Consider the following 25616-nt stretch of genomic DNA (forward strand, 5'->3'; position numbering starts at 1 on the left):
TTTTGTTTAAAATGTGTATTACACACATTTCTACATACATATCATTGCACTGAATACAGATTAATTTATACATGAAAAATAAAGTGTTATTATTGACTTTTTAGATACCTCTTCTTTTCCCTCAGAAGGTAAAATTCTGTAATTCAGGAACAAATTAATGAACAAAATAACTATAGCTTCATAGAGCTAGGCATGTGAAATCTGCTGAGTTTGGAACATTTCCAGATTGAAAAGGATTCTACAACATCTTGTAACCGAGAAGACCGTACTTCTATTAATTACTTCAGTGAAACAGATTGAAAATCTTTATTAAATAAGAATTATTCGCTATGCTTAGACAAAAGTCTAGAGTTGTGAGAAAATTATACATTCATACTTTTGGTTAGAGAAAAACAAACGGTATTTTTTTTTGACAAAATGCTTTTTAAGTTTATTTTAAAACTACACTATTTTCATTAATTACTTGTCTTGATTATAAAATTTAGCTGTCCTATGTATGAAATAAGAACACTTTTTTATTGGCTCTGATATAGTGGTTTAGATATTATAGGAAATATTTTATCATGTATTTGAATGAAGCTCTGTTGCAAAAAAAATGTACTTCAGAAATGTAACTTTAATAACAATCTCATAACTCACTATTGATTTTTGGTACAGTCAGGTAAAATACATATTTAGCATATGGGTATAAGTGGGGGTACATGCATCTGCACATAAAAAAAAAAATCTGTAGGAGATTATTTATGCATTTGAACTAATGGTCATGCAAACCTCTGCTTATTTACAAGTATTAAGAAAGAACAGAAGAGGCTTTTAAAAAGGTGAAGGAGAATCAGCCATTATAAAGGAGCATTGTTTTCTTCTTTTAACAGCCATAAACACTGAAGCCATTTCCTCCTCCTTTTTCTCTTAAGTGCCTTAAACACATCTTATCAAATAGATATGAGCTCTTCTTTGTGAAGCAGGAAGTAAAAACTGGATTTATGAACTGCATCAAATGCATTTAGCATCTGCCAGGTCAGGAAGCAAAAAGATCCGTATCTACTTAGTACTGCCTATATTTGGCACAGAAAGACATCTGATCCACAGAATGATCCTAATGAATTTTCTGCTTGTCTCTTTAAACTCCATCCATACAAAGACAACACCTCTCAACTGAAGGGAAGATTATACTGGGACAGCCAGTAAAGCAGGTTGTTGCCCACGAAATGTATGGTGAATAAAATGGCATAAGGCTCCATTATTATGCAAATGAAAAGGGGGCACTGAAAAAAGACGATGGTCCACTACATGGTGAAACTAGGTCACACCCAGCTTCAATTTTCATTAAGGTCAGTGCTGAACAGAAAACTAAAGACAGAAAACCTGATAGAAATGCAGTTGTGGAAAGTCAACTACCTTGAGTAAACCAGAAGAAAGATTTTAAAATCTGTTGTAATTAACTGACTCCAAGCCAATTTTGAAAGAAACATCCATGATATTACCATGCATGATATTACTGGTCTAGTAGCCAAACTTCTGGCACTTTTGCCAAACAGATGACTGGAGATAGTAACACATCACTAGAGAAAACCATACAAGGTTTCTCTTTTTAAGAGATAGGAAAAAAATCAGCTGGACAACTGCAAACCTTCAACAGAAAACAAGATTTCAGGATTTTTTTTGGAGTAAAGAATAGTAATGGAATGCAATGAGATTAAAAAATTATTTTCTTAAATGAGCTTTTTAAATACCTATATTTCAGAGTAAGTAAGGGTCAATATAGTAAATTCAGTAAAGCTGGGGTTGTCACAACAGATTTTAATTTAGTCATGAGACCCTGGAAATTATTAGAATGTGGGAAAAAAAACTGGATAAGAAGGAGCCATCAGTTACTTTCAAGCAAAAAGGAAAAAAACTCATCAGACTGAGAGAAACTACCATGGGAGATATTTTGTTCAAATTTTTAATAGGTTTCAGGTAAAAAAACATTGTGGTGAAATTTGCTGATGACAAAATTATGAAGTACAACTGATGGTCACAGAAGCACAATTATAAGAAGGTATTATGGCAGTATTGAAAATTACATTTAATAATGGAAAGCTTTGTATCTAGAGAAGATGACAGAGCTTCCCATTATAAATGGAATTCATCTTCTGTAAATGTCTGAAGAGCAGAACTTGGATATATCAATTACTCGGTAACTATTTAGCTACCAATACAATACTCCCACAGAAAAGGCAAATGTGGCTCCAAACTTTTTGGAATAAATAGTTCCTGTGACAGCTAAGCATTAACAGCATTAGAGAAGGCTCTGGAAGGATTCATTATGGAATACTGTGTACACATTTATATTTGAGAAATCTGCAAGTGCCATTATGGAGATACACAGCGATCTACTGTTGCAGAAATGAGTTTGGCTGACATAGTCTGGCCAAACTAATACTGAGAAGTTATACAACAGCTATAACAAGCTGTAGATGAAAGCTAAAAAAAAAAAAAACGGCAGGGTTGGCATGAGAAAAACACTGCAAAATCACACCAAATAAATTTTATTTTGGAAAGTGACAGTCATCAAAATATAACTAAGGTTATGGAGAAGTTTTCCAATCAGCATAGCAAGTTAAAAAAAATAGAACTAATTTTGAGATGCTATAAATAGAACTGTACTTAATTACTCAGCAGGTGACTTGCAAACCTTTGTTCCCAAACGAAAATAAAATGCTGGGAGGCCTACATCATTTGACCCTAAAAATGGAAGTAAAATTATGTATTTGTGGACATAACACTTCAATATGATATACTATAAAGCTACATACATAATGCTAATTGAAAGGATTTAGGGCAAAAATACCAAAGGGAGTTGTTCTATATTCAGGAAATTGTATGGATACTTGATTTCCACAAAACTCAGATTTGTATCTTTACTTTTCTTACTGCGTCTCCAATACTTAATACAAATATGCTGCACGAAGGCAATTCAGCTCAGCCTGATTTATGACAAAGAACAACAATATCTAAAAACTACTAAGTGTACTAGTGCATTAACTCTCATTTTTAAAACATCAAACAAGCTAAATGAATAACCGTTTAAAAGGTTTAATTTATTTTTGTGTCTTCAGAAAAAATAAATTCAAAACTGATAAGACTTCTTAAATGCCTTTCAGATAAGAATCCTAGCAAATTAGGATATATGAAATCCACATAAATATGGCCGTAAAGATGTATTATAAGACCTTCTGGATCAACATTATTATTACTATTACTGTTATTAGCATAGGGCACAAAACCTGACCAGTTTTAGTTATAAAACTACATATCCATAAGTTCTGTTCTCTAGTCTTTTACACCATGTCCTAGAATTTCTGTTGCCTTGCAAATGCAGAAATAAATACTACTTCATGAAGTGATTTAGAAAAATCTTAAACCAGAAGCATCTATTCTTTTATAAAAATCCTAAATACTTAAATAAACTTAGCAAAATGATAAACATGAACAGAAACAAAGCCACAACTGATTGCATCTGTCCACGTTCTAACACTGTGACAGTAAGACACTAAATTTTCAGCAAACCTCATCAGTTTTCTACAGCACAAGGCCATGTCAGTAGACAAAGCAGAATCATTACTAGATCTAGTGATCTTAACCCTGTCAGAAACAGGCAGTTGGAAGCCAGATGCCTCCTCCTTACTGTTTTTCATTCTAACTAATGAGTTCATCTACTACATTATGGGAAAAATATGGGCTCAAGTTAACTAAATGACATATTGTATATCTGGTGACCTCATCCGTCACGCTCCTTCCCTAAAATATCTTGTTTGCTTGTGATTTATGAAGTGTATTGTAATTGTTTTAACCTACTGAGTTACCTAAATAGCTCTTGCACTGCTTCCATATGGCTAAAATATACAACCCACACTCCCCCTGTTTATTGACCTAATAATGAGCCATTCCATATGTAAGGTAAATACACACAATTTTGCCATTATAAAAAATTATTCTACAAATCACAATTTTAATATTTATTTACTTTTAAAAGATGGAAAAATTAAGTGTATATTCCTGTGATCTTCTTGCCTTTTAATATTGTTAAACCTCCCTACTAGATAAAAATCTGCTGAAATATTCAAAAGTAAGATGAATGAAAATAATTTCTTTTAATTGCTTACAATATGGCTGCAAAAAATATTGGGAAGTAGTACTATCCCAAATAATGGTCAGATTTCTGCTGTAAACAATAGAGAAACATTAGGGAGTGGAAGGGTTCAGGCAATCTTCATATAGGACTTGCTGCCAGCTTTGTCTGCATTTGTTCTGAAAAATTTATGAGTTATTTTCTGCATAGCTGTCTTAAAGCACTGGTGATAACCTTAATAGTTGCCTTTTATAAACCCTTTGTAGTCTTCTACAAACTTCAAGAAACAGCGCCTAAAAGCTGAATTTGCTTTAATTCCAAGTAGGCAGTGATCTTACAGCTTCCTCCATAGGTGGAAGAGTCAACTAATCAATTCCTAAACTCAAGGCCATAAAGACAGTGGAAAAATTCTTCCCTGCAACATCAGTCTACTAATTTTCACGTGTAAGAAGCAGCACAATTAAACTGAGATGAGAAACTAAATATGGGAACAGAATCAAAGAGAAATAAGGGTCTGATTTAAAAGTATATTGAGAGAAGTAAGCAAGAACTGACTTGCAGTAGAAATGCCCCTGGAGGTTGAGGCGCAACAGTGAGGAGAATCCCCCTAAAAGAAGCATTAAAATTCCAATCTGCTCTCTATCTGCTACTAAGGACCTTCTTTTCTGTTGGCATTTTTATTTCTCTGTGAAAGTTATAAGCAGACCAGAGTAAAATTTCCCCTTATAGTGATCCTGGTCATGGCCCAACCCTGTAGATTCTACTCATTTTGGCAGCTTGGCTGGTATTAATCTTCATGTAACTGTGCATTAATAGGCAAATTTGGTCATGTCCCACTAACAGACTTCATGGAGTTCTGTTATTTCTGAGGCAAAGCAACATGAACAATGCTCACAGCAGAACTCATTTGCCGTTCTAAAGTACTTTTAAACAAGTTTCTTTGTAAATTGTATTATTAAAATGTGAGGGAAAAGAGCCTTACTTAGCATTACAATTTTCCATTCTTTCACTATCAGTCTTTTCTCTACAAAAACATTTGATAAATGCAGCCCGCATTTAGCCTGCATCTGTTATTTAGCCAACATCTTTATCCAGGTTTCTGAAATGCTTGCAAGACCAAACACTGTCCCTTTCCTTCCACAAGGACAGCAATGCAACAGTGCAGCTTCAGCTGTCTAACAGCATGCCAACGTGCTGTTACATGTGCACACGAAGAGGTGGAACTAGAGCACGCGCCATGGCAGCCTCTGGCTGGGAAGAGGAAAACCACAGGTACGATACCTCAGGGCTCTCGTATGTGTGGCTGAGGGCAAAGGAACACAGCTGAAAATGAGGGGACCGAAGAAGGTCAGATAGGAAATACTCTAGGGTGGGTTGGCAATTGGAAGGGCACAGATCTTGGTACAGGAGATTTAAGACAGAAGGCTGGGAATTTTCCTGTTAGCCAGAGGGGATTTTTGAGGAGAAGGGATGTAGCGGTCAACCAAGAAAAGAAGAGAGGCACTGAAATGGGAGAGGAATAGAGCAGGAGAGACTTAGGGTGGGCAAACCAAGATTGGGAAGTGATTGAAGAGGACAGTTATCATCAGCCCCTGTTCACAGCTGGACATGCGTAAGTGCATGCCTTCTCTTTTTGTTCACTGGAAATATTTTCTATGTGCTCAATTCCTCAGAAGTCTTATAATTTGTTTCTTTCCCTGCAGTCACTAAGGTGGGCACACAGGACAGTTCTTTCTACCTTGACCATACAAAGGACATTGAAAGAGCTGTATATGACAGACACAACCTCTTGATCTGTTTCGCCAATGTCTTTAATCAATGTCTTAATTCTTCTCCACTAATCAAAGGTCTTTCACTCAATGTTGGATGGATAAGACATCAGTCTGATTGATTACCTGGCTGCCAAACAAAATGTCAGCAATCTTAAACCAAAGCATTACCAAAACGTTAACTAAAAAATACTAAGAAGATACAATAAAAATAAGAAAATGAGAAATCATATTAAAGAAATGTTAGCTTTAGAGTAAACCAGGTACTTACATTTTGAAACAAAATATTGTAATATGTTTTTGTTTTTTTTCTAGGTGAATTTCTCTAATTTTTTCAGTTTATATTTTTATTAATTTATTTTCTACTTTGTAAACTCAAACCTACAAAATTTTAAAAATAAATTACCTTAGCGGTACTTTTGATAATATCTGTATTTCTGACACATGCCGAGAAAGATGGTGGTTTTGTAATTAAACGTTTCTTAGGAAAGAAATTTAAATCTCTCACGTAGGTTACGGCATCCAGCAACAGAAGTTAGCAGTGGAGCACAGAGTATGTTCCATATAGACAATGAAACTCATATTAAAACATTTTGGTTTAAGCACTGCTTTTTAAAAAATAAAAGTTTTTGAAACACTTTTAAAACATCTGTAATTTGTACAGACAAATGAAAATAAATACTGATGTAACTTACAAAAAGTCCCCATTAGAACTGCTTCATGCATAAATAATGACTGATCAATTAATAATGAAATATATGTGCAAACATCTACTATGATGCCTTAAATAGCGGGTAAAGGGCAATAAATAATAGATTAAGATGTATTCATTACTAACTCATGATCTTCAAATGCCTGTCTTTTCGGATGTAGTTGGAATGAGGAGCATATGTTTCATCAGAAGAGCAGTATGATTATTTTGAGCAGGAGGCAGAAATTCAATAGAATTGGAATTTCATCATAATCATGATTATCACCTAGGTTCCTCATGGCATGCTCCTTTCTTGGAAATATATATACAACAGGATTTTGAGGAGGATGGAGACGTGAGTTTTGTCAGGACTTCCTGAGGCAAAGAATATTTTCAAAGACAATGGAAATTAGTCCTTTAGTCCACTTTGCATACTGAGGCTGTTATCCTTATGCAAAATAGTTTAAAAATAGTCTCGAAGTCTCTATGCTGCTGCATTAGAAATACAAACAGTGTAGAAATGTAATTCCCAGAGTACTATATACCTAGGAGACCAGAAAAACTGGATACTTTTTTTGTCTTCAAAGAGAAAGCTGTTTCTGCAACATTTTAATATAGTTGATTCTGTCAAGAAAAATAAATCAATAGCTTCCAGTCTATCCACACCACATACCTTTAAGAAATCTTTTGTTTTACGGTGCTTTGGGAAAAATACAGGCAATGATAACAAGGGAGTGGAAAAGCCAATCAATTTTTGGTAGAAGTTTCTGATACCCTACATATTGATTTGCTTCACACAATATGTTATAAGCTGAATTGCACCATTGCCACACTTTCATTTCTGAAAAACTCCTGAATAATGCAAATGGAAACATCAATTTTCAACTGCAAATATCTATTCATTTCTTGGTTAACATTAATTGTGTTTTCAGTTATTAACAGGGTATCAGCTGAAGTGTAAAAGGGAAAAAAAAAGATTCACACTTTTCTACTGTTGGAGATGTGGAAACACTGTTGAAAGGGATATCCCACTAAACCTTCAAGGTAAGCAAGGACGGCTTCAATAACAACCAGAAGCGAAAAAACTCATTTCAAGTGATCCTTACCACTATAGCTAAATCTACTTGAAATTGGCAGCTGTAATTTGAAGAAATTACTTGGTTTTACATGGTAAGGCTGATTAGCTTTTATTAATAGAAGATACCATGTTCCTCTATCTCTCCTCTTATTCTGATGAAAAGGTATTTCTCTCTCAAAGTATGTACTGATTATCCTCTGCCTCATAAAAGAAAGGGCTGCTCTCAGTTTTTCTGTCTCTAGTTCACATGTTCCAGACATAACACAGATTTTTTCATACTGATTTTGGGAAAATATCCTTATCTAAGCAGAGAAATCATCAGAGAACAAGCCAGTATTTTCTAAGCTATTCCAATTGCTCCCATGTTAGAAATGAAAATTTTAGCTCTTTATGCTAAGTTCACAAGGGTAGGTCTTGCTAACCAGTAATGATGTCTTGACTAACACAGTCAAGACATATGAACATATATGTAAAAAATTATAGATATGGACAGGGATATTACTAAGACACATAATGTCATTATTGGATTAAGTGCCTATCATCAAAGAATTTGATTACAGCTTTTGTCATAATACCGTGTTTGTGTCTGGAGTTGGGTTAAGCCATGTCACAGGAGTCAGGATTGATCCGACCAAGACAGAGGTATACAATGACAGCTACAGTGAATGAAGAAAGATAGGCATTTCTAGTGACCAGTAAATCTCAAAGCAGGTCAGATGAACTGTACCCTAAACATGCCCTAACCTCTCTTCACCTATTTTTAAGGGAGATGAAGATGACTAGCTCAAATAGTGATTCACTACTAATATTTTCCGGGAAGTAGAATTCATGCATGAATGACTGAAGATTTTGAGACAAAACCCTGAAAATCCCATACAGAGATTTTGGTCAATCATTTTTAATGCTGTTTTCATCTTTACTAAATCTCCCTATTTTGCTTATTTGATTAATTAATTTTTAATTTAAGTAATTCTTTGGTATTATGAAGAGGAAGACGTGAGTCTGCAGCATTTACTTTTGTAGGACTATGTTTCTCAGACAACCTTCGGATGACAGAGAAAAGTTGTGATCTGCCATTTCCCTTGAGAGTCTGATAATGAATTACTTAAAGGGTAATGCTATATATCATCTAAATTGAAGAGAGAGAACTTTCTCTTAATTTTGCAAGATCTGCTTTGTCTGACTACACCCTGACTAATTTAGAAGTACTGGAGATCCTTTAAAGTTACTGGAAACAAACAGGAGAAACACAAGGAATTTCAACAAACTTATGATAAGAGTAAATCTACATATACAGATATATTTTTGTCTCCTCGTGGATCAGGTCAGAAGGAAAAATAAATACAGAGGTATAGAATATTATAAAGAAATAAATATTTTTATTGTTAAATGGTAGTCATGGACACTACCGTAATAGTTTTTCCTTCCTGGGTATGAAGTTTTTTTTTCAAGCACCATAACACCTAGTTTATGAGCAATATCTGAATAATAATAAAAGAAACATAATTTTGCCATCTACAAACATTTGTAAGTAAGGGCAGAATATATTTCCCTGCAAAATATACTTCAAGGCCTTTTATTTCAATACTTTTATTCATACACAGTAATATCAATAAAGAAGGCAAAGTTTAATATTTTTTATTATGATAATGGAAAAGTTTCAAATAAAAAAAAAAATGATGTTAAAATTCTTATAATCCACACTTGACACCAGCTGCCGTTACTCTTGGGAAGCATTTGCTGATCACATACTGTAATGCACCTGAGACAAGTAGGGCCTCACACTAAATAGATTTTAACTAAAGATATTGCCCCATGTAAAGGAAAGGGAAAAAAAAAAGAAAAAAAGTGTCACTAAGAACAAAATCATTATCCTAAATACTGGTAATATACCTAATTCTACCTTACCCTTTCCCTGGTAAGTTTCTTCCTGGTCAGATACTTAGATTCTACTAAAAATGGAGAAATGGTTTCCTTTTAAGGAATCAATCCCTCTTCCTGAATTCATAAAGATCTTTTCCTATACAGTTCTAACAATTGTGATACAATTTGCTTGATAAACAAACAAAGAATTTTTTATATCCAACTAGTGCCATATGGAATTAATAAAATATGTCTTCACTTCCAGCTAACAATTAATTTCTGTCAATTTTTTAATAAGTAGGACTTTACTTTAAAAATGTCTTGTTAATTTTAACAATACACTAAACCACTCTGTATTAAGTAAAAATACCTTAAAATGCAAAATAATATTCAAAAATTACATTTCCTGACAACATCTGAAAGCAAGTCACATCACTAAAAAGAAACCAATTGGCTTATCCACTGGAATGAAAGATTCTCTTGGAATGACAAAATATGTTTTGACCTTTGGCCTTTTCCGACAGCATTTGTAAATCTTTTTCATTTTACTTTTTGCTCATGTTCAACACTGAAGAACTGTGTTCACAATATAAAAAGTGGAATTATTTTTCCTCCAATGGGTGAAGCTGTAGAGTATGACAGTGAGACCTACAGAGTAAAAACCCTTAAGGATCTGATGATATCAACAAATAAAATAACTAACCACAGATAAAATTTCCTTTACTGAATAATTTATATTTTAAGCCAAAACATTTTTTTTTCTAACCTGCTCACACTTTTAATGTAGCTCTATTGAACTATTTCAAAACCAAAACTATTTTACTTGAACTCAAGGTAAAACAAGCACAATAGCTAATAATATCATATATTAATATAATATTGAGCAATACAAAATATCTTGTTCTTTGTATGGCAGACAATAATCTTATGAATCAAAGTCACAAACCCTTGCTTACACACTGTTAGAAACCAAAGCAATTTATAATAAATATACATGCACACATCAAAGCTAAAGAAATGCCAGGTTAACATAGTGATAATTTAAGTTGATGTAAAAAGTATCTTAACATAATACTCCCAGAACAGCATATGACAAGCATAAGTCACCTTATTACTGAAGTTGGATGTTAGCTATTCTGTTCTTTATAAATTGGATGCATTCTAAATCACTTATGCTTTTTATAAATTGGTCTTTCTACCCAGTGAGATTTTACAAAATTATACTAAGGACATTTTCATCAGATTATATTTTTTAAATTCTTTTACATTCTGTGTTTACAGCAAAGTGCATGCAAATTGTGGAAATGTACATGCAAGCTTGGCTAAAGTTACATTCAGGTAACCCTCTCTTTTTCACGAAATTACAAAAAACCCCATGTTCCTACCTGAGAGAGTATCTATTAAAACAGACAAACAAACAAAACAAAACAAATCAGGCCCAAAACATATAATAGTTGCTTTGGTAGAAAAATTGGTTTCCTTCAAGAGAAACACAGCACAGCACATTAACTAACAAGCATAAAATAATTCACATACAATATCAGAGGTTTACATACCATCAGGAAGGCGAGAAAAAAAAGCGAGAAAAGAAGGCAAAAGAACAGGAAAAGATACAGGGAAAGGGAATACTACAAATCTGCTTTATACTTCATGTGGTATGCAATATTTTCAAAACAGGACTGATTTTATTTTTATTTTTTTATTTTTATGGACCTAATTGTAGCAGAATAACCACAAACCAAAAGCATTTAAATTTTCCTATATCCTTTCCTTTCTCCTGACTGTTTGGTTTTTTTTTTTTGTTTTTGTTTGTTTCCTTTTATTTTATAATAATTAAATATAATAAGTTGTAGTAAAAATGGGAGAGAGATTTTCTAGAAAAATGTAGGCAGAAAGTTAAAGTTTTAAAGGTATCATCAGGTCTGATCTCCATGTAACCTGAGGCGTATACTTATTTATCAACAGTAACATCACATTTAGTTCTTGAAGTGCATTACATTAAATAAGAACACCCAAACAGGTTAGGAGATGATGTTAATATTACCTTTGTAAAATGAGTGGGCAAAGCTCTGCTCAGGAATTAACTTGGCAAGGAATCCATGGTTCAAACTTGGGTGAGGGATAGATGGTATGACCACAACTGTGGAGAAAATCATGGAATCAAATGTGAGCCAGCTAGTATTCATGTGTGGCCTGGTCCACTGTGGATCCATGACAGATATCCTATCTCATTGAAACATGCAAATATGGTATTACCAACAACACAAAAAAAGGCATTTCTAAAGGAAAAAAAAACAAGTTCTGTATCAAGAGATAGGAAGCAGCATACCTATTATTTGGGCACTTCAAGAGCAACATTTATAGGGAAAAAAAGACACAGATAGATAGATAGATATATACAAGCAAATAGGCAAGACAATCATGGATGAAAGCAGCAGTTTCTTAGTTCAGAACCATAACATTAAATCAGGAAGGCAAAAAGAATTATGATTTCTCTTAATTGACTATGTTCATGTAGTTTTAAAATGGGAAGCCTACAAGCACATTGACCTCAGAAAATTACGTAAACTTAGCAAATTAAAGCATCATGATGAATCATAATGACTAAATGTGAATATGACACAAATTGGAAGAAAAATTCTATGAAGAATGAAAATTAGAAACTCCATAAATGAAGAAAGCAATTAAAGATCAATACAAGAACAAAAACACCAAAAAAATTTGTGGACAAATGAAGCTCCTGTTTTCAACTCTTTTAACACAGAAGGTACAGTTATAATCAATCCAATCAGTCTTGAAAAAATAAAATACTGGATTGAGTGCAAACTTTTTGAAACAAAGTGGTGTAAGTTTTGCATCCCTCATTTCTAACAGGTTCTGACACCTAACAGACTCCCTCCTTTCGGGCTGAAGAACATGTGCCAGTAAAACCACTACTACTAAAACAAATCACAAACAGTTCAGTCAAAGAAGGCAATAGCAATGTTTTCTTTTTATTCTGTTATTACTATAAGCTTTTAAATGCAGGCACCAATACAGCAGGACTCCCAGAAAGTACTCAGCCCTCCACTACTACGTCTTTTACAAACCTCCTCGCTCAAACAAAAGGAGCTCACACGGACAAGCAGCTGTATTCTCTGTTTATTCATTTCCTAGTATAAAGATATCTGTTCTTCCTAACATGTAACAGATTCAGTAAGATTTTTGGTGAACTACCTTGCACTTAACATCTTTGACTCCAGCAAGAACCCTGTTTCTTTAAAATTGTTTTCCAATTTAAGAAAAATAAAAATATTAAAAAATATACAAATGAAAATTAGTAATACCATATAAGAAAATAGAGAGAATACCAGAAATATGTATTTCAAAACCCCAAATTATTATACTGGAAGAAAGTAATATATAATTTCTTATTAGGATCTTAAGCTACTCACTAAAAATACTTCGTAGTGAAAGAATTACAGTACTAAAAAAAAAATTAAATAAATTACATAACATTTGAAGAAAACAAATTTACCTGTACTTGTTGGTGAATTTATTTCTTGTCTGATATTTCTACCTGCCTGGCTCCCAGACCTCGCCGTTTCTCGCTGTGGCTCCAGGATGTCGCGGTACTTGGAGACCATCAGGACGGAGATGAAGTAAACTACTGCCAAAGCTAGGAATTGAGCTTGTTTGCTGTCGTCCTGTGCCAGGGAAAAAGAAACACATCTAGAATATTGAATATTTTCATAGAATTTTCGTACAAGATCATCACAAGGCTTAATAGATAATACCTTTCTGAAATGCTGCTTCTGCCAGCATAGCAGCAATTGGATAACACTGAAGGCTGAGTGGATTTTCAGTGGAGTAGTACACACAGAGCACTTTATAAGTCCTGAATTTTGGAGGTGATCTGGCAACTACACAAATCTCAGGAGTCTTGGACTTTTCAAAACAGAGGCCTGACTCTACTCTGAGAGTGCTTTAAAGACTTTCTGGCAGCAGGGGCAACTGTCTTCTGCTGCCTCAAGGATGAGACTGTGAAGGCCCTGACAGAAGGGGGTAAAGGGTACAATTGCTGAGAGAGAAATCTAAGATCACTTATGTTTCTCTAGCTGACACTGGATGCATAAGCAGGCATAACAGCTTCTGGTAATACATAGAAGCAGGGAGAATGTACCACTGTTTTTCTTCCAGAAATAAATTACGGCTTGTATATTCTGTTTTCCCTTTCACAGGAGCTGTCAGCAGCAATCCTAGGTTTCTGAGACTGAGGTAAGTGAAAGCCAGGACCACTATAACTTTACTGTCTTCCTTTCTTCTCATCCCATGTAATCTACTATTCAAGGAAAACTGCCATCTATGGCTTAGATATTACCCTGATTGAGATTAAATTACTCTAGTTCAACTGAAATGTCTTTTATTATTATTATTATAGTGTAAAACTTAACATGATAAAATGAAAACTTTAGTTTCTATCTACTCCTATAGTGGTTTCATCTTTTCTCAATTCCATAAGTATGTACTTTCTATTACAAATCCAGTGCTTGTTTTCCATGTTTTCTGGGTGTTATTTAACCTGGCTACATGTTTTTACAAGTCTTAAAATAACTAGAAATTCTCCTATTAATTTATTTCATAGAACTTCCAGAAACATGCTTTCTTTAATTCTTTTCTAAATTAGTTAAGAAAAGAATAGGTAACAGAATATTGCCACTTTGAAATCAGGTTGGAGAATTTAAATGTAAGATATGTACTTGCAGGTATACTGTAATAATTCCTAATGTACTACATTCAAAAACAAGTACATTGTGGTACAGTTTTGTGCTAAAAACCATGGCAGAAAAATCTGAAAAGCATTTTTATATATGTTTACATACACAAATATGTTCAGGAGCAGTGAGAATTGTGTTTACAAACCAGTTTGCTGCATTTCTGTAACATATATACTAATTCTTCTTTCTACCCCGATTAGACGAATAGTTGACACCTTTTGCAATAAAATTTTAACCAACATAAGTCATAAATTGTTTATCTTGGCTGTGATTGGCTAGTATAAGATTAAGGCTACTACTTAACTACTACAGTTAACTATTAATCTCAAATAGCTTAATCAATATAATTTTTAAGTGCAGAAGGTGGCTGGTAGTTACCAAGTTCCAAGCAGATAGCTTGCAGATTATTTATGAAGTGCCACACATTAAGGATATTTTTAATTCAGGTACAATCAAAATCTCTTTCAAAACAGAAGTGATGATTTTTCAAAAGAAAGAATTACAGCACATATTACTCACCACATCACGAAAAACAACTGCTCGTAGACGATTAATATCAACATCCTGAAGAAGCCTATCAGGGTCTTTTATGGGAGAAAGATTTCCAGGGACATTTTCAAGGGGAGTCTAAAAATAAGTAGTGAGATTTTTGTTATCTCAAAATATAAAGCATTTCTGTTAGAACCTTAATTTGACATATGTTTTAGCTCGTACATCAATCTTAGATGGTATTCCACATAATACTCAGATAAAAATAGAAATAAAGTGATGCTTTGAATTACTGTCTTAATACTACTTAGATATAAATTGTTACATCTTTCCAGTAGCTTGGAATGACTGTATCTCTAGACAGAGTTAAGATAGTAATTTTCACTAGTCTGTTTCAGATTACAGTTGCTTCATAGCAGAACAATAAATTATTTCTAAAATGCATGTTATGTTTGAAAATGCTAAAGAGAAATATAAAAATAAATGTTAATTTTACTGAGACTTACTGCAGACTACTTATAAAATAACTGTTACTATTTAAAAAACACAAAATGGCATGCTTCCTTTAAAAAATAAAATGTATTACATGTGAGGTCTGAACACCTAAAAGTCTTCTTATAGTGATTTTCCTTGCATTGAATGTGATAATATTGAAAAATATAATGTCTTTGTGAGATTTAATGAAATAATGTTGTGAAAGGAGCTAATTTTGTAAAAACTGTTTGAAAAAGTTTTTAGAGATGAAAAAATACTGATTTAGTAATGAAAATATAATAGCAGAAAAAGAAGGGATCCTTTACAGCATGCAATGTATTGTATTTTAGTCATGGGCCCCGCTGAATTATTTCAGATTTTAATTTCTGTATCCGTAAAGTCTTAAAGCTGTGAAAAAGCTAAAAAAAAAATTAAAAATAGAAGAATGAATTAATGACACTAAAAACTCAGTGGTAACTGAATAACCAATAAAATTCACTTCTAAAAGCAGATAGTAAATACTGATGCCTAATATGTACTCAAAGGTCTGTTGAAGCTATTGGAACTCAGATATTCCACCAACAGAGCTGCAATTGCAGGATTTCATCCGAATTGGAGAGTACCCTGATGGAATAAAAAAATCTATGCAGGTATAAATGGCAGAGGTGAGTAAGGGGACTTGTTTTTCCAAGAAGGCCAAGCAAGACTGCAAAAGCTGGTTGGAATTTCTCCAGTCATACTCCTGCATCAAGATTTTCATCTTTCAAATAAGCCTCCTCACACACTTTTACCATAAACCAGTTAACAGGAAAAACCTAAGCTTTCGCCAAATATTTGAGAAGGCAGTTACAATTATTTTATGATCTAAGAAAGTGGTGTTTCAGACTTTTCATCATTGCTGTTGGTTACTTAAGGCTCAGTTACCTTGGTTGCTGCTGATGCTGTTACACCCTGAAGAGCATCTTGAGTTTTACCTCCAATTAATGATGTCTTGTTTACTCTCTCTCTTTGCCTTTGCCGGCATTCCAAACAGTTCCTCACAGCCACACAACAAACTAAAAGAAGAAATGAAAATGAGACAAATTAGAATATTTTTTCAAAATTATATGTAGAACATCAATTAGCACTGATTACTAGTAGGCAGTAATTGAAAATTTGATTAAAAAATTGAGAATTGAGAATAGCTCACAAATTTTATACCAGGAGCAGTAAAATTATCAGTAACATAATAAGTGGTATGAATAATAGTAAACAGTGAAGATAAATGCCATACTGTTGCAAAATATATTGAGGTCTACAGTGTCTGCACAAGTATCCCACTCTTTATTTTACGTAGCCAACAAAGTCCTACAAATCCATGGAGACTTGGATAAGAAGAACTGCAACATGGAGGTATCAAAGCAGCTTTAAGAAAAAAAATTGGCTGTTTACTGACTTAAATTTAGTATTTTTACAACTTGAAATACATGAGGAAGAACATTTTCAGATATATCTTTCTTATGACTAAATTGAATCGGCCTTAAAAACGTATCAAATCGATAATAAATGCGATTTTTACTTTATCACATCAAACACTACCTACAAGGTCCTTTCCTACACGTCACTATTTGATCCATCGCAACTCATTGATCTGTAAGTAACTATTTAATACATCCTGTCTGCTGACTTACCCAGCCTTAGGCACTGTCGCATTAGACCTCCAGAAGACATGTTTTTTTCAGCTTCAATCTCACTAAAATTTAGAGAACTGGCAAATACTAGTACATCAACCATTGCCATCAGACGGCTGAGAAACGTTACTGCTGTCTCTGCTGACATTCCTTGTGTCACTTCAATATTTTCCAATTCAGTCTTTAAAAGGAGATAATTGAATTAAACAGTTTGAACACAACTGAAATATAAAGACAGCACATACACATAGAAATCTAAATTGTTATGCTTAATGGCAGAAAGACTGAGAAGTTATTTTAAAATCTCCTACTGACACCACTAACATAAGCTGTGAGTGAAATTCAAAGTAAGGCTTCATGAAAAGTGGGAAAATTATTTATGTTTACATGCTGTAATGGACGAGAAAAAGTCTAATATGAATGAGAAAGTTATTAGCAATTACATAAAGACAAAGTAAGGGCAGATAATAAAACAATGCATGGTGTAAAGAGGGTGCAACATATTCTTATGTTCTTCCATAGGCTACGCAAACAGGTAACAGATTAAAGGAATTACTTAGTGTATACCTTTTACTTCTTTATGCTCCTTTAGATAAACAAGTAAATGTGGAGAGTGAAGTGGGAAAAACATACAGTTTTGCACTCTGTCTCCATGAATCGATTTTCCCTGAAATTTTTTTCAGCATATAGAATCCTGACAGAGTCCAATTCTCCAATTATGTTTGCTACCTCACAACAACAAGAGAGGGGAAGTTAAAAGGGATGGCATGCAGCTCACATGTCCCAAAGAGCTGCTGTTTCTTTCCTTTTCCTATTTCCTATAGTATTGTTGGACTCTCCTTAGTGGGAATCAGCAGAAAATTTCTGAATGAGCTCAATATTTCTGAAAGCTAAAATATTTTTCTCTGAAAAGACACTTAGATGTCCAGAGTCATGTTTTCAAATGCCTTCAAGTAATTAACAGCAAGGATAAGTGAGGAAACAGCCAGCTTAATCCAGAAAATAAATATCTATTTTAACACTTTTACCTCTGGAGCTAGGCAAACTGCAAACAGGCATGCATGATACTTGTCTTCATCCAGAATTGTATGTCTAAATACTATTTTAAAATTTGTTTAAAGGTGGAGGATTCTTACTGATTGTCAATAAACTTTCCAGTTGCAAGACTTTCTGAGCACACAGTTTAGTCCTTTTGAAAAGTACTTTCATTGTGCTTCTCTACTTTTATTAATTTGCTTAGAAGTATTTATAAAATATATATATATATAGTGCTCTCAAGATCATTTCCTTGCAAAGGAAATAAAAAACCACAGAAAACAAAAAAAAATCCTTTACTTCCATACTCCTAAAACATCATTAGGACTATGGCTTACTTTTAAGAATATTTTTACATCAAAATTATAAAAGTGCTGTGCCAAACAAAACTGTGCCAAACAGTATTAAGGAAACAATTGTTTTGAAAGATGAAAGATACAAAGTGGCATGTGTCACCATAATGATAGATAGCTCTTCATTTAACTTCTCTTAAGGATATAGCATGTTGGTCACATGAGTGATTTGGGAAGGGATGTCATCTATCTGAACTGCCTAATAATATTAGAAAAATAGTAAAATGACAACTCTCAGAAGAAAGATTTTCAGCCTATCTCCTACCTTCTTTGGCCAGGGCTCCACTGTTTAGTTTGTAATTTTTTCCTACTATTTTGAAAAATAGGTTGCTGGGTTTTTTATAACAGACTGGAAGAAGATTTTTCAAAAGCACTCATCCAAAGAAAATATATTTGCAAAAATCTATAGCCATAACAGTCTGCTAGAAAAACTCTTATGTGGTTGTGGAAACTTGAACTTTGAACTTATGCTTGAAATAATATCAGTCTCACTTGCAGCCAGTTGACTGCCTGATGTTGATTTTTATCAAGTTTCAACTGTATTGTGCCAATCACAGTCTTAAACCTCTCAGAATACCTACTGCTTTTTTGTTTTTGCAGGTTATGTATGAAATTCACTTACTGTAAGACTTTAGTGTATTTTAGCAATATTTTAGGAAACTTTGAATTAAAAAGAAACTTTTTTTAAATTTTTTTTTTACAAATCTCCCTAAAATTCTGCTACGTGGACGAAAATAAATGACTAAGATTTTTTACATTAAACTTACCATCACTTCTACTTGTTAAATTACAGCACATTGGCATTGTAATAGTGTCTAAAATATACTCCATTATTGATCAAGCTGCCTTCTAGTATCACCAATATTTTAGATAGTGTTGTCTCTAAAACTCATTTAAAAGTGAACTGATCACCATTCCATAACTACTCAGTGTAATTTAAGAGCAGTACAGAGTCTCCCTTACAGTGAATGTACTCAGGACATAAAGAGTTTCTCTACTGACAACTGCATTTATAACTTAAATTAGCTTACAGACCTGGCTACATGCAGGTCAGGAGCTAACAGCACGCACCATAATTTACAACACATTAGGTTATTACGGGAGATATGGTAGGAAAAGTTAATTGCTACACCTAATATACTCCTATTCACATCCCACTGTATGATATAGGAAAATAATAATAAGAATAATAATAGTAAAAAAAGCCAAAATATCAAATGATCAAAAATAAGGTATTTTTGAAAATGCAAAAAACTGAAACTTACAGCAGCAATACTAACCTTAGAACCCTGGACATGCAACAGACAAAACAGACAACAGATCACAACAATAAAAGAAAAAGAAAATTATTTAAGTTAACTAAAAATACAAGGTAAATTGAAACAAATTAATATCTTGGAATTATACATTTTTTTATTTTCTATTTAAAAACAGCAAAACATTTAAGCTCAGCATGAACATTTGAAAATAAAGACTTGTCAAATATAGCTATGCACAAGGAAAACTTTAAATCTTGTACTATTATAGAGTTCATGTAAACACTGATCCTTCCAAAGCAATGTACATCTTCTATGTAGTAGATAATTTTTTGAAGCAATGCAAAATAAAGTAATTTTAAACTAATTATACAGATATGAGCATTTTACAACAAGCCGTTCAACTGAAATGTAATAAAGTAGTTAATCCTTTTATGAGGAGGCAAATATGTTTAAATTGCTTTGAAAAAACAAATATGAATTACAACAAACAACCTGTTTCCTCATGCATAATGCTCTTCCCTTGGATACATTACAAGATAGATCATTATAATATTACATTTGGGAGTGTCTTAAACCTAAACCAGTATCAAACTAGGTATGACATTGGTTTTGAGCCACAAGAAAAAAAAAATATCAGGATTTACTTAGACACTCAGATGACCTTCAAATTCCATTGTTCACAATTAGATAGTGTGTTAAATTTTTATGGCTTGGTTTTAGGTAGAACCACTTTCTCTATTATCACAGTGGGCTAGGAACTAATTCTTAAGTTTTCACTGCTTCTGTTTTAAAAATAGAAAGACACTTCAGAGTATGTCAGTTATCATTGCTACAATTTAGACATTGGAAGAACCTAACCTAACAAAAAGAAAAAGAAGCTGAAACAAACTGTTTTCTTCCTCCTTGGGCCAGTAAATACCACACTCAACCAGCTTTTAAATGTGTCTTCATCTTTTCGTAGTTGGATGCAGCTGGGGAATTAACCTGTGACTATTATCTCTCAATTAGTAGCTGACGATTCTCATATCAGTTTTATCACCTTTGATCCTCAGAATTGCTGTAGACCACGCAGTACCCGTGGAACAACGGAAGTCCTGAACTAATACTAATGCTATACACAGGTCATACATCTCAGCTTCTAATCCACAGAACTAATGAGGCCATCATTAAATGTTTAATGGAGTTTTGTGGTCAGTTCATGTAACACCAGCAGCTCTCAGATCACAATTCAAAAGCTGATATTTTGAATTCTGGAAGTTTGTTCTGAATTGTCACTTATATTTAAACTCCTCAAATTTACTTTTGCTTTGCTTAATGTCCTCACATCCTTGCCACAGCTGCCATCCTTGTATCAAGCAGTGATTACATCCAATTGCTAGCTTGTACACAAAATGCTTTATCTGTAAACCTGCTTCTATTAACAGAAATCATCTTCTGCAAACCTTTTCCCTTACAGGTCCTGGTTTTCACACTTCCACAGCATCTTAATAATGTCTTCCTTATGATTGTAGCTAATTTTAGAAAGCCTCAAAGACATCCCCAACAGAAAGGAGAAAATAAAAGGAAATCAGTATTTTTTATTTTATGACCTCCCCATAATTGTAGCAGAATTATCTAATATTCCCAATTTAATATACTAGACATCAGAATTAAAATTAGAAGACACTACAGATTATATTTGAAACCAAAAAATCTGCTCATATTTTTTGTTAATATTTGATTCAATTTCAGATTGTTTCATATATACAATTGGCAACACTTTAAAAACACCAGCATTTAAAGCAAGCCCATGTACAGACCCTGGGATAAGAGTAGTGTAAAAATGAAATTGAGTAAAATATTAAAAATTGTGGGAATAGATTATTGTGAATTACTTTTTTTGGTAAACTTTGCCCTGTATGCCATACAAACATATAACCTCTGCACTCTTGAGTTCCCCATTTGTCAGTGGTTTATTTACAGGAAAGATGACTTTTTTTCCTTTTCTTTTCTCTTTTTTTAATTTTTTTTATTTACATTTAAAGTTTTCTATTCAGATCATCCTAGTCTGGATCAAAAAAACCAAACCACCAAACAAAAAAACAAACAAACAAAAAAAACCACCCAAATGCAACAAAAACCAACCTAACAAATAAAAAACCCAAACCACACCAAAAAGAAAACAAAAAGAAACCCCACAAGATAGAAGGTAGATTTCTATTATAAGAGTTCCAAGAGTGAGGGAATTCTATAGTTAAGACTGCTCATTCTACAGCAGGCAAGGAATCATGCAGTAATCTTCCACCCAGCCCAGAAGAATTGCCATTTCTCTCCAAATCTGAACTATGCAAAGGAAAAAGTCTTTTGAAATGGGAAGTTTTTCAAATATTCATCTTTTTAAGTAAATTGTGACAGTCCTACTTTTTTCTAGCAAGGGAGAGAACACAATATAGAATCTGTTGTACAAAAGAAAAAAAAAACCAAACCAAAACTGCAATTGCTCTAGCATTCTGAAAGTCATTTTGCTAAATTTATGCTTGGCTCTGTTCTTCAAATAGACTTAATTAATTCAAGCATGTAATATTCAGCATCTGTTCTACTAATAAGAAATAGGTGAAGTGCTTTAGAAAAATCAGAGGCAATGGGATACACGTAATAGCAGCTAAATCTATAGCAGATTGTTGAGAAGAGAGTTTTGCAGCAGAATTTAGGACTGCTTAAGATGGAGTGGCCCAGAATGAACTCAGATTTGCTTGAACTCCCACTGATTCACTGAAATCAAGGAGCTGTGCACAGGCAGGACTGTGAGACAGTTGAAAATGGAACTGTGTGCTTCTGTCTTTCTCCATTAGAAAACAAGCTATCTCATGAAAAGAGACTGGATTGAGCTCCAAGCTAACAATCATTCCAGCCAGACCCTACAGGGATCTGGTAGATGTCTACATCTGAGATATCTGAATCATTTGCTTCTGTTGGGTAGATCTCCATTGGCTAGAAATCTAGGCCACATATATGTACTTCAAGTGAATACTGAGATTCACCCTAATCTCTTCATGAATTCTATCCCTGTTTCAGTCATCCCAAAGTTAAAGGGTGGAATGACCTTTACTGTCTGTTCTATAGTTTTTTTGCTTTCATGTTTCATTATTGCAGACTAAAAAGTAAATTAATTTTCTATAAGAAGATGTAAATACATGACCTATACCACAAATAAAAGATACTAAAATGAAATAAGTAAGAACTACTACTTTAAAATTTCAATATGGGCCCCAAAAGATCTTCAGTGGGAATATCAGTGCCACCATTCATGAAAGTGAAGAAGGGTAAAATTCAGTAAAAATGAGCTTACACTTGTTGATAAATTGAATATATGTATTCTACAGGATCTACAAAATGTCAGGGTTTTGACAACCCAGAAAAGCTCCTCAGAACAGAGATATGGAGGATCAGAAACTAAACAACAGGAAGATGGTGTGGATTCAAACAGGTACACCAGGGGGTATGACTCAATCCTACAAAGTCATAAAGGATATGGAACTGAATAAAGACATGATTAACCACTCTTTTCATAGTATAAACAGTAAAGTACATAGTGACTTTATGCATTTAAGCAGGCTTAAGTAAAACAAAGACAAGAAGTGCTTTGAAGGTTATATAATTGCTTTGTCAGGCTCAATGCCATAGGATATTATGGAAGCTAAAAGCGTAAGTAGCTTCAAAAAGATTAGATAAAGTCTAGAAGGATGAATTCCTCAGTGGTTATTAAATATGACAGCTCAAACATCCTCTCTAGTTGTTCAAGTCCTAAATGCTGAAACAGTGTTATTCGAGCAATCAATGTGCTTGCTCAGAGTTCTGAATTTTGATGTAAGCTGCAAACAGTCACTGTTGGTGGCTGAATCCTAAAGCAAATGGGCCCATGGGCTGACCCAGGGAGGCAGCTTATGTAGCCTGCAGACAGCTTCTTTTTGGAAGAGCAGTGCAATATGGCTTGAGTGGACTTCTAACGCCTGGCTTCAATTACAGAACTACACAGACTAACAGAATGGTTGGGGTTGGAAGGGATATGAACTCTGTACCTTGTGGATAGAAAGTTATTCATTAATGTAATTAATTACAACACAGTAGGTTCCACATGGAAATCAAGAAACACATTGCCATGGAAAGGTTGACTGAGCACTGGCACAAATTGCTCAGGGAGGTGATGGAGTCTCCATCCTCAGAGACAAGGTGTCTCAACACAGTCCTGGACAACGGGATGTAGATGGCCCTGCTTGAGCATGGGTGTTGGAGCAGGTGACCTCCCGCATCTCCTTTCCAGCCTCAGACATTCTGTGATTCTGTGTGTCTTTGGATCAGTGAGGGAGAAAGCTTACAGGTCCTTTCCCCTTTTAAGAGTTAATCTGGCAGGAAGTGTCTAGTAGCAGGCCTGCTGTAAGTGTTTTTATGCAGTGGAAATGTCATATCAATCTTCCAATTTCAAACCTCTTCTCTCTTCCCATTAGCAGCTTTTGGAAGGAGGAGGGCGAGACAGCTTTTTGTAACTGATTGCTTTCAGTGGCCTACTTTGCCCTTTCAGGACTGAGAAGAAATACATTCTGAAACAGCAATCCATCCACTTCTGCATAGCAGTTCAAGGATGCACAAGCATTAGAAGTCTGAGAATCAGTGTGAAACTTCTTTTCATTCATCATATGATGGATATTCACAAGTGGTCTGATACCCAGCAGGACATCTGCTCCCTTCGAAACTGTGATTCAGAACAAGACTGAGGGAGAGCACCTGCTCTAAGAAGGGAAGATGAGCTGCACTGTTCATATCTGTCACAGTGATGAATCAATCCACCTTCTTTTTAATCTTTATGGATGGGCAATGAGGAACAGGAATGGAGTTGAATGGTCAGGAAGAATCCTTTTTTTTTTTTTAGTTTGACATAGTAAGATTCATTCAATTTGAAGCCAGAAACCAAACTTTAAGTGAATTACTCTATTTCACAATTTATTTTTATTTTATTGACCTAGACAGATGGTAAAATTAAGCATTCAAGTGTTCATAAGACACACAGTCCCCATATAGTGGAGAAATGTGGGCATAATACCCAAATTTGAAAATGTAGTCTTTCGTATCAGTGCATAAAAATCATTGCTACTGAGCAAGGCAGTATTGACACACAGTATTTTAACAAATGGATATGTAATTATTAAAGCTGTGTCAGGTAACTGTCTATACACACACACACACACACACACATATATATTATCCAAAATAAATAGAGGGGAATGGTGAACCTCAAAATTATTATTCCATAAAATGGTTCTGCAGTATCATAAACCAGGACAAGAGTTAAAACCCACAAATAGCATTCAGTGGAAGTGAAGCCTAATTGATGTTATGCCTGTTTTATATTTTTATATAAAAATGTCAAAACACCATCATTTTCAAATGATGCCTAAAATGTTTGCTTTAAGAAAACATCCCCCAATGTCCTTTCCTCTAAAGAATGATAGTGCAGCCTGTGTTTCAAGATGGCTCAGTATGAACTTGCTCATACTTGTAAATATTTACAGTGAAGCACCTGCAAAATCAGGACCTTAATATTATTCTTCTGACTACAGACATTAATTGTAGTTTTTAACTTATATGTATTTGTTTATAGCAAATATTTTTCCATTTAACACTGAAAATAGTAAAGAGACAGCATTTTATCATTAATTGCCTGTCTGAAAATCACATTAATGCTTAGCAAATTGACAGCATATACATTCATACCACTCAAAATCTGCAAAAAAATATTTAACTAGAAGTAACAGTAAAGAAAAAAGTAATCTCAATAGCTGAATGTCTAGAAAAAATGATTTGAGATTTTATTGCAAATCTCATTTGCAGTCTCCAGTGCCTATTACCTACATTTTTTCAGAAGAGTGTCTTTGTCTTTCCTGGGTCTCATTGTCTCCCCTTTCAAATACCAATATTAACCAAAGATAATTTTTGCAGTATGGTGAAGATGACATTTAGTATGAAAGAAATAGTCACAAATATTAAATGCACAGACAAGGCATCCCATTCGAATAACATAATTACTCTT

At 33.9% G+C, this 25616-nt stretch overlaps 1 protein-coding gene across 7 annotated transcripts in view; it reads right to left on the reverse strand.

Moving 5' to 3' along the window:
* Positions 1-25616, reverse strand: part of NBEA (neurobeachin) — a 460815-nt gene that overhangs the window by 284123 nt on the left and 151076 nt on the right. For 4 of the 7 annotated variants that reach the window (XM_088067885.1, XM_088067881.1, XM_088067879.1 and 1 more), the window contains exons 25-30: positions 19559-19582; positions 16906-17086; positions 16160-16290; positions 14792-14899; positions 13033-13201; positions 11560-11655 (exon numbers count right to left, since the gene is read on the reverse strand). In XM_088067885.1, the coding sequence (XP_087924011.1) occupies positions 11560-11655; positions 13033-13201; positions 14792-14899; positions 16160-16290; positions 16906-17086; positions 19559-19582 (709 nt within the window). The remainder of the gene's footprint in view (positions 1-11559; positions 11656-13032; positions 13202-14791; positions 14900-16159; positions 16291-16905; positions 17087-19558; positions 19583-25616) is intronic. The other 3 variants (XM_088067905.1, XM_088067892.1, XM_088067894.1) reach the window with 2 other exon arrangements.

Source organism: Pseudopodoces humilis, chromosome 2 (assembly GCF_049639895.1).
Source record: "Pseudopodoces humilis isolate 2021_Gansu_Grassland_sample_001 chromosome 2, ASM4963989v1, whole genome shotgun sequence".
In the NCBI taxonomy this organism is placed as follows: Eukaryota; Metazoa; Chordata; class Aves; order Passeriformes; family Paridae; genus Pseudopodoces; species Pseudopodoces humilis.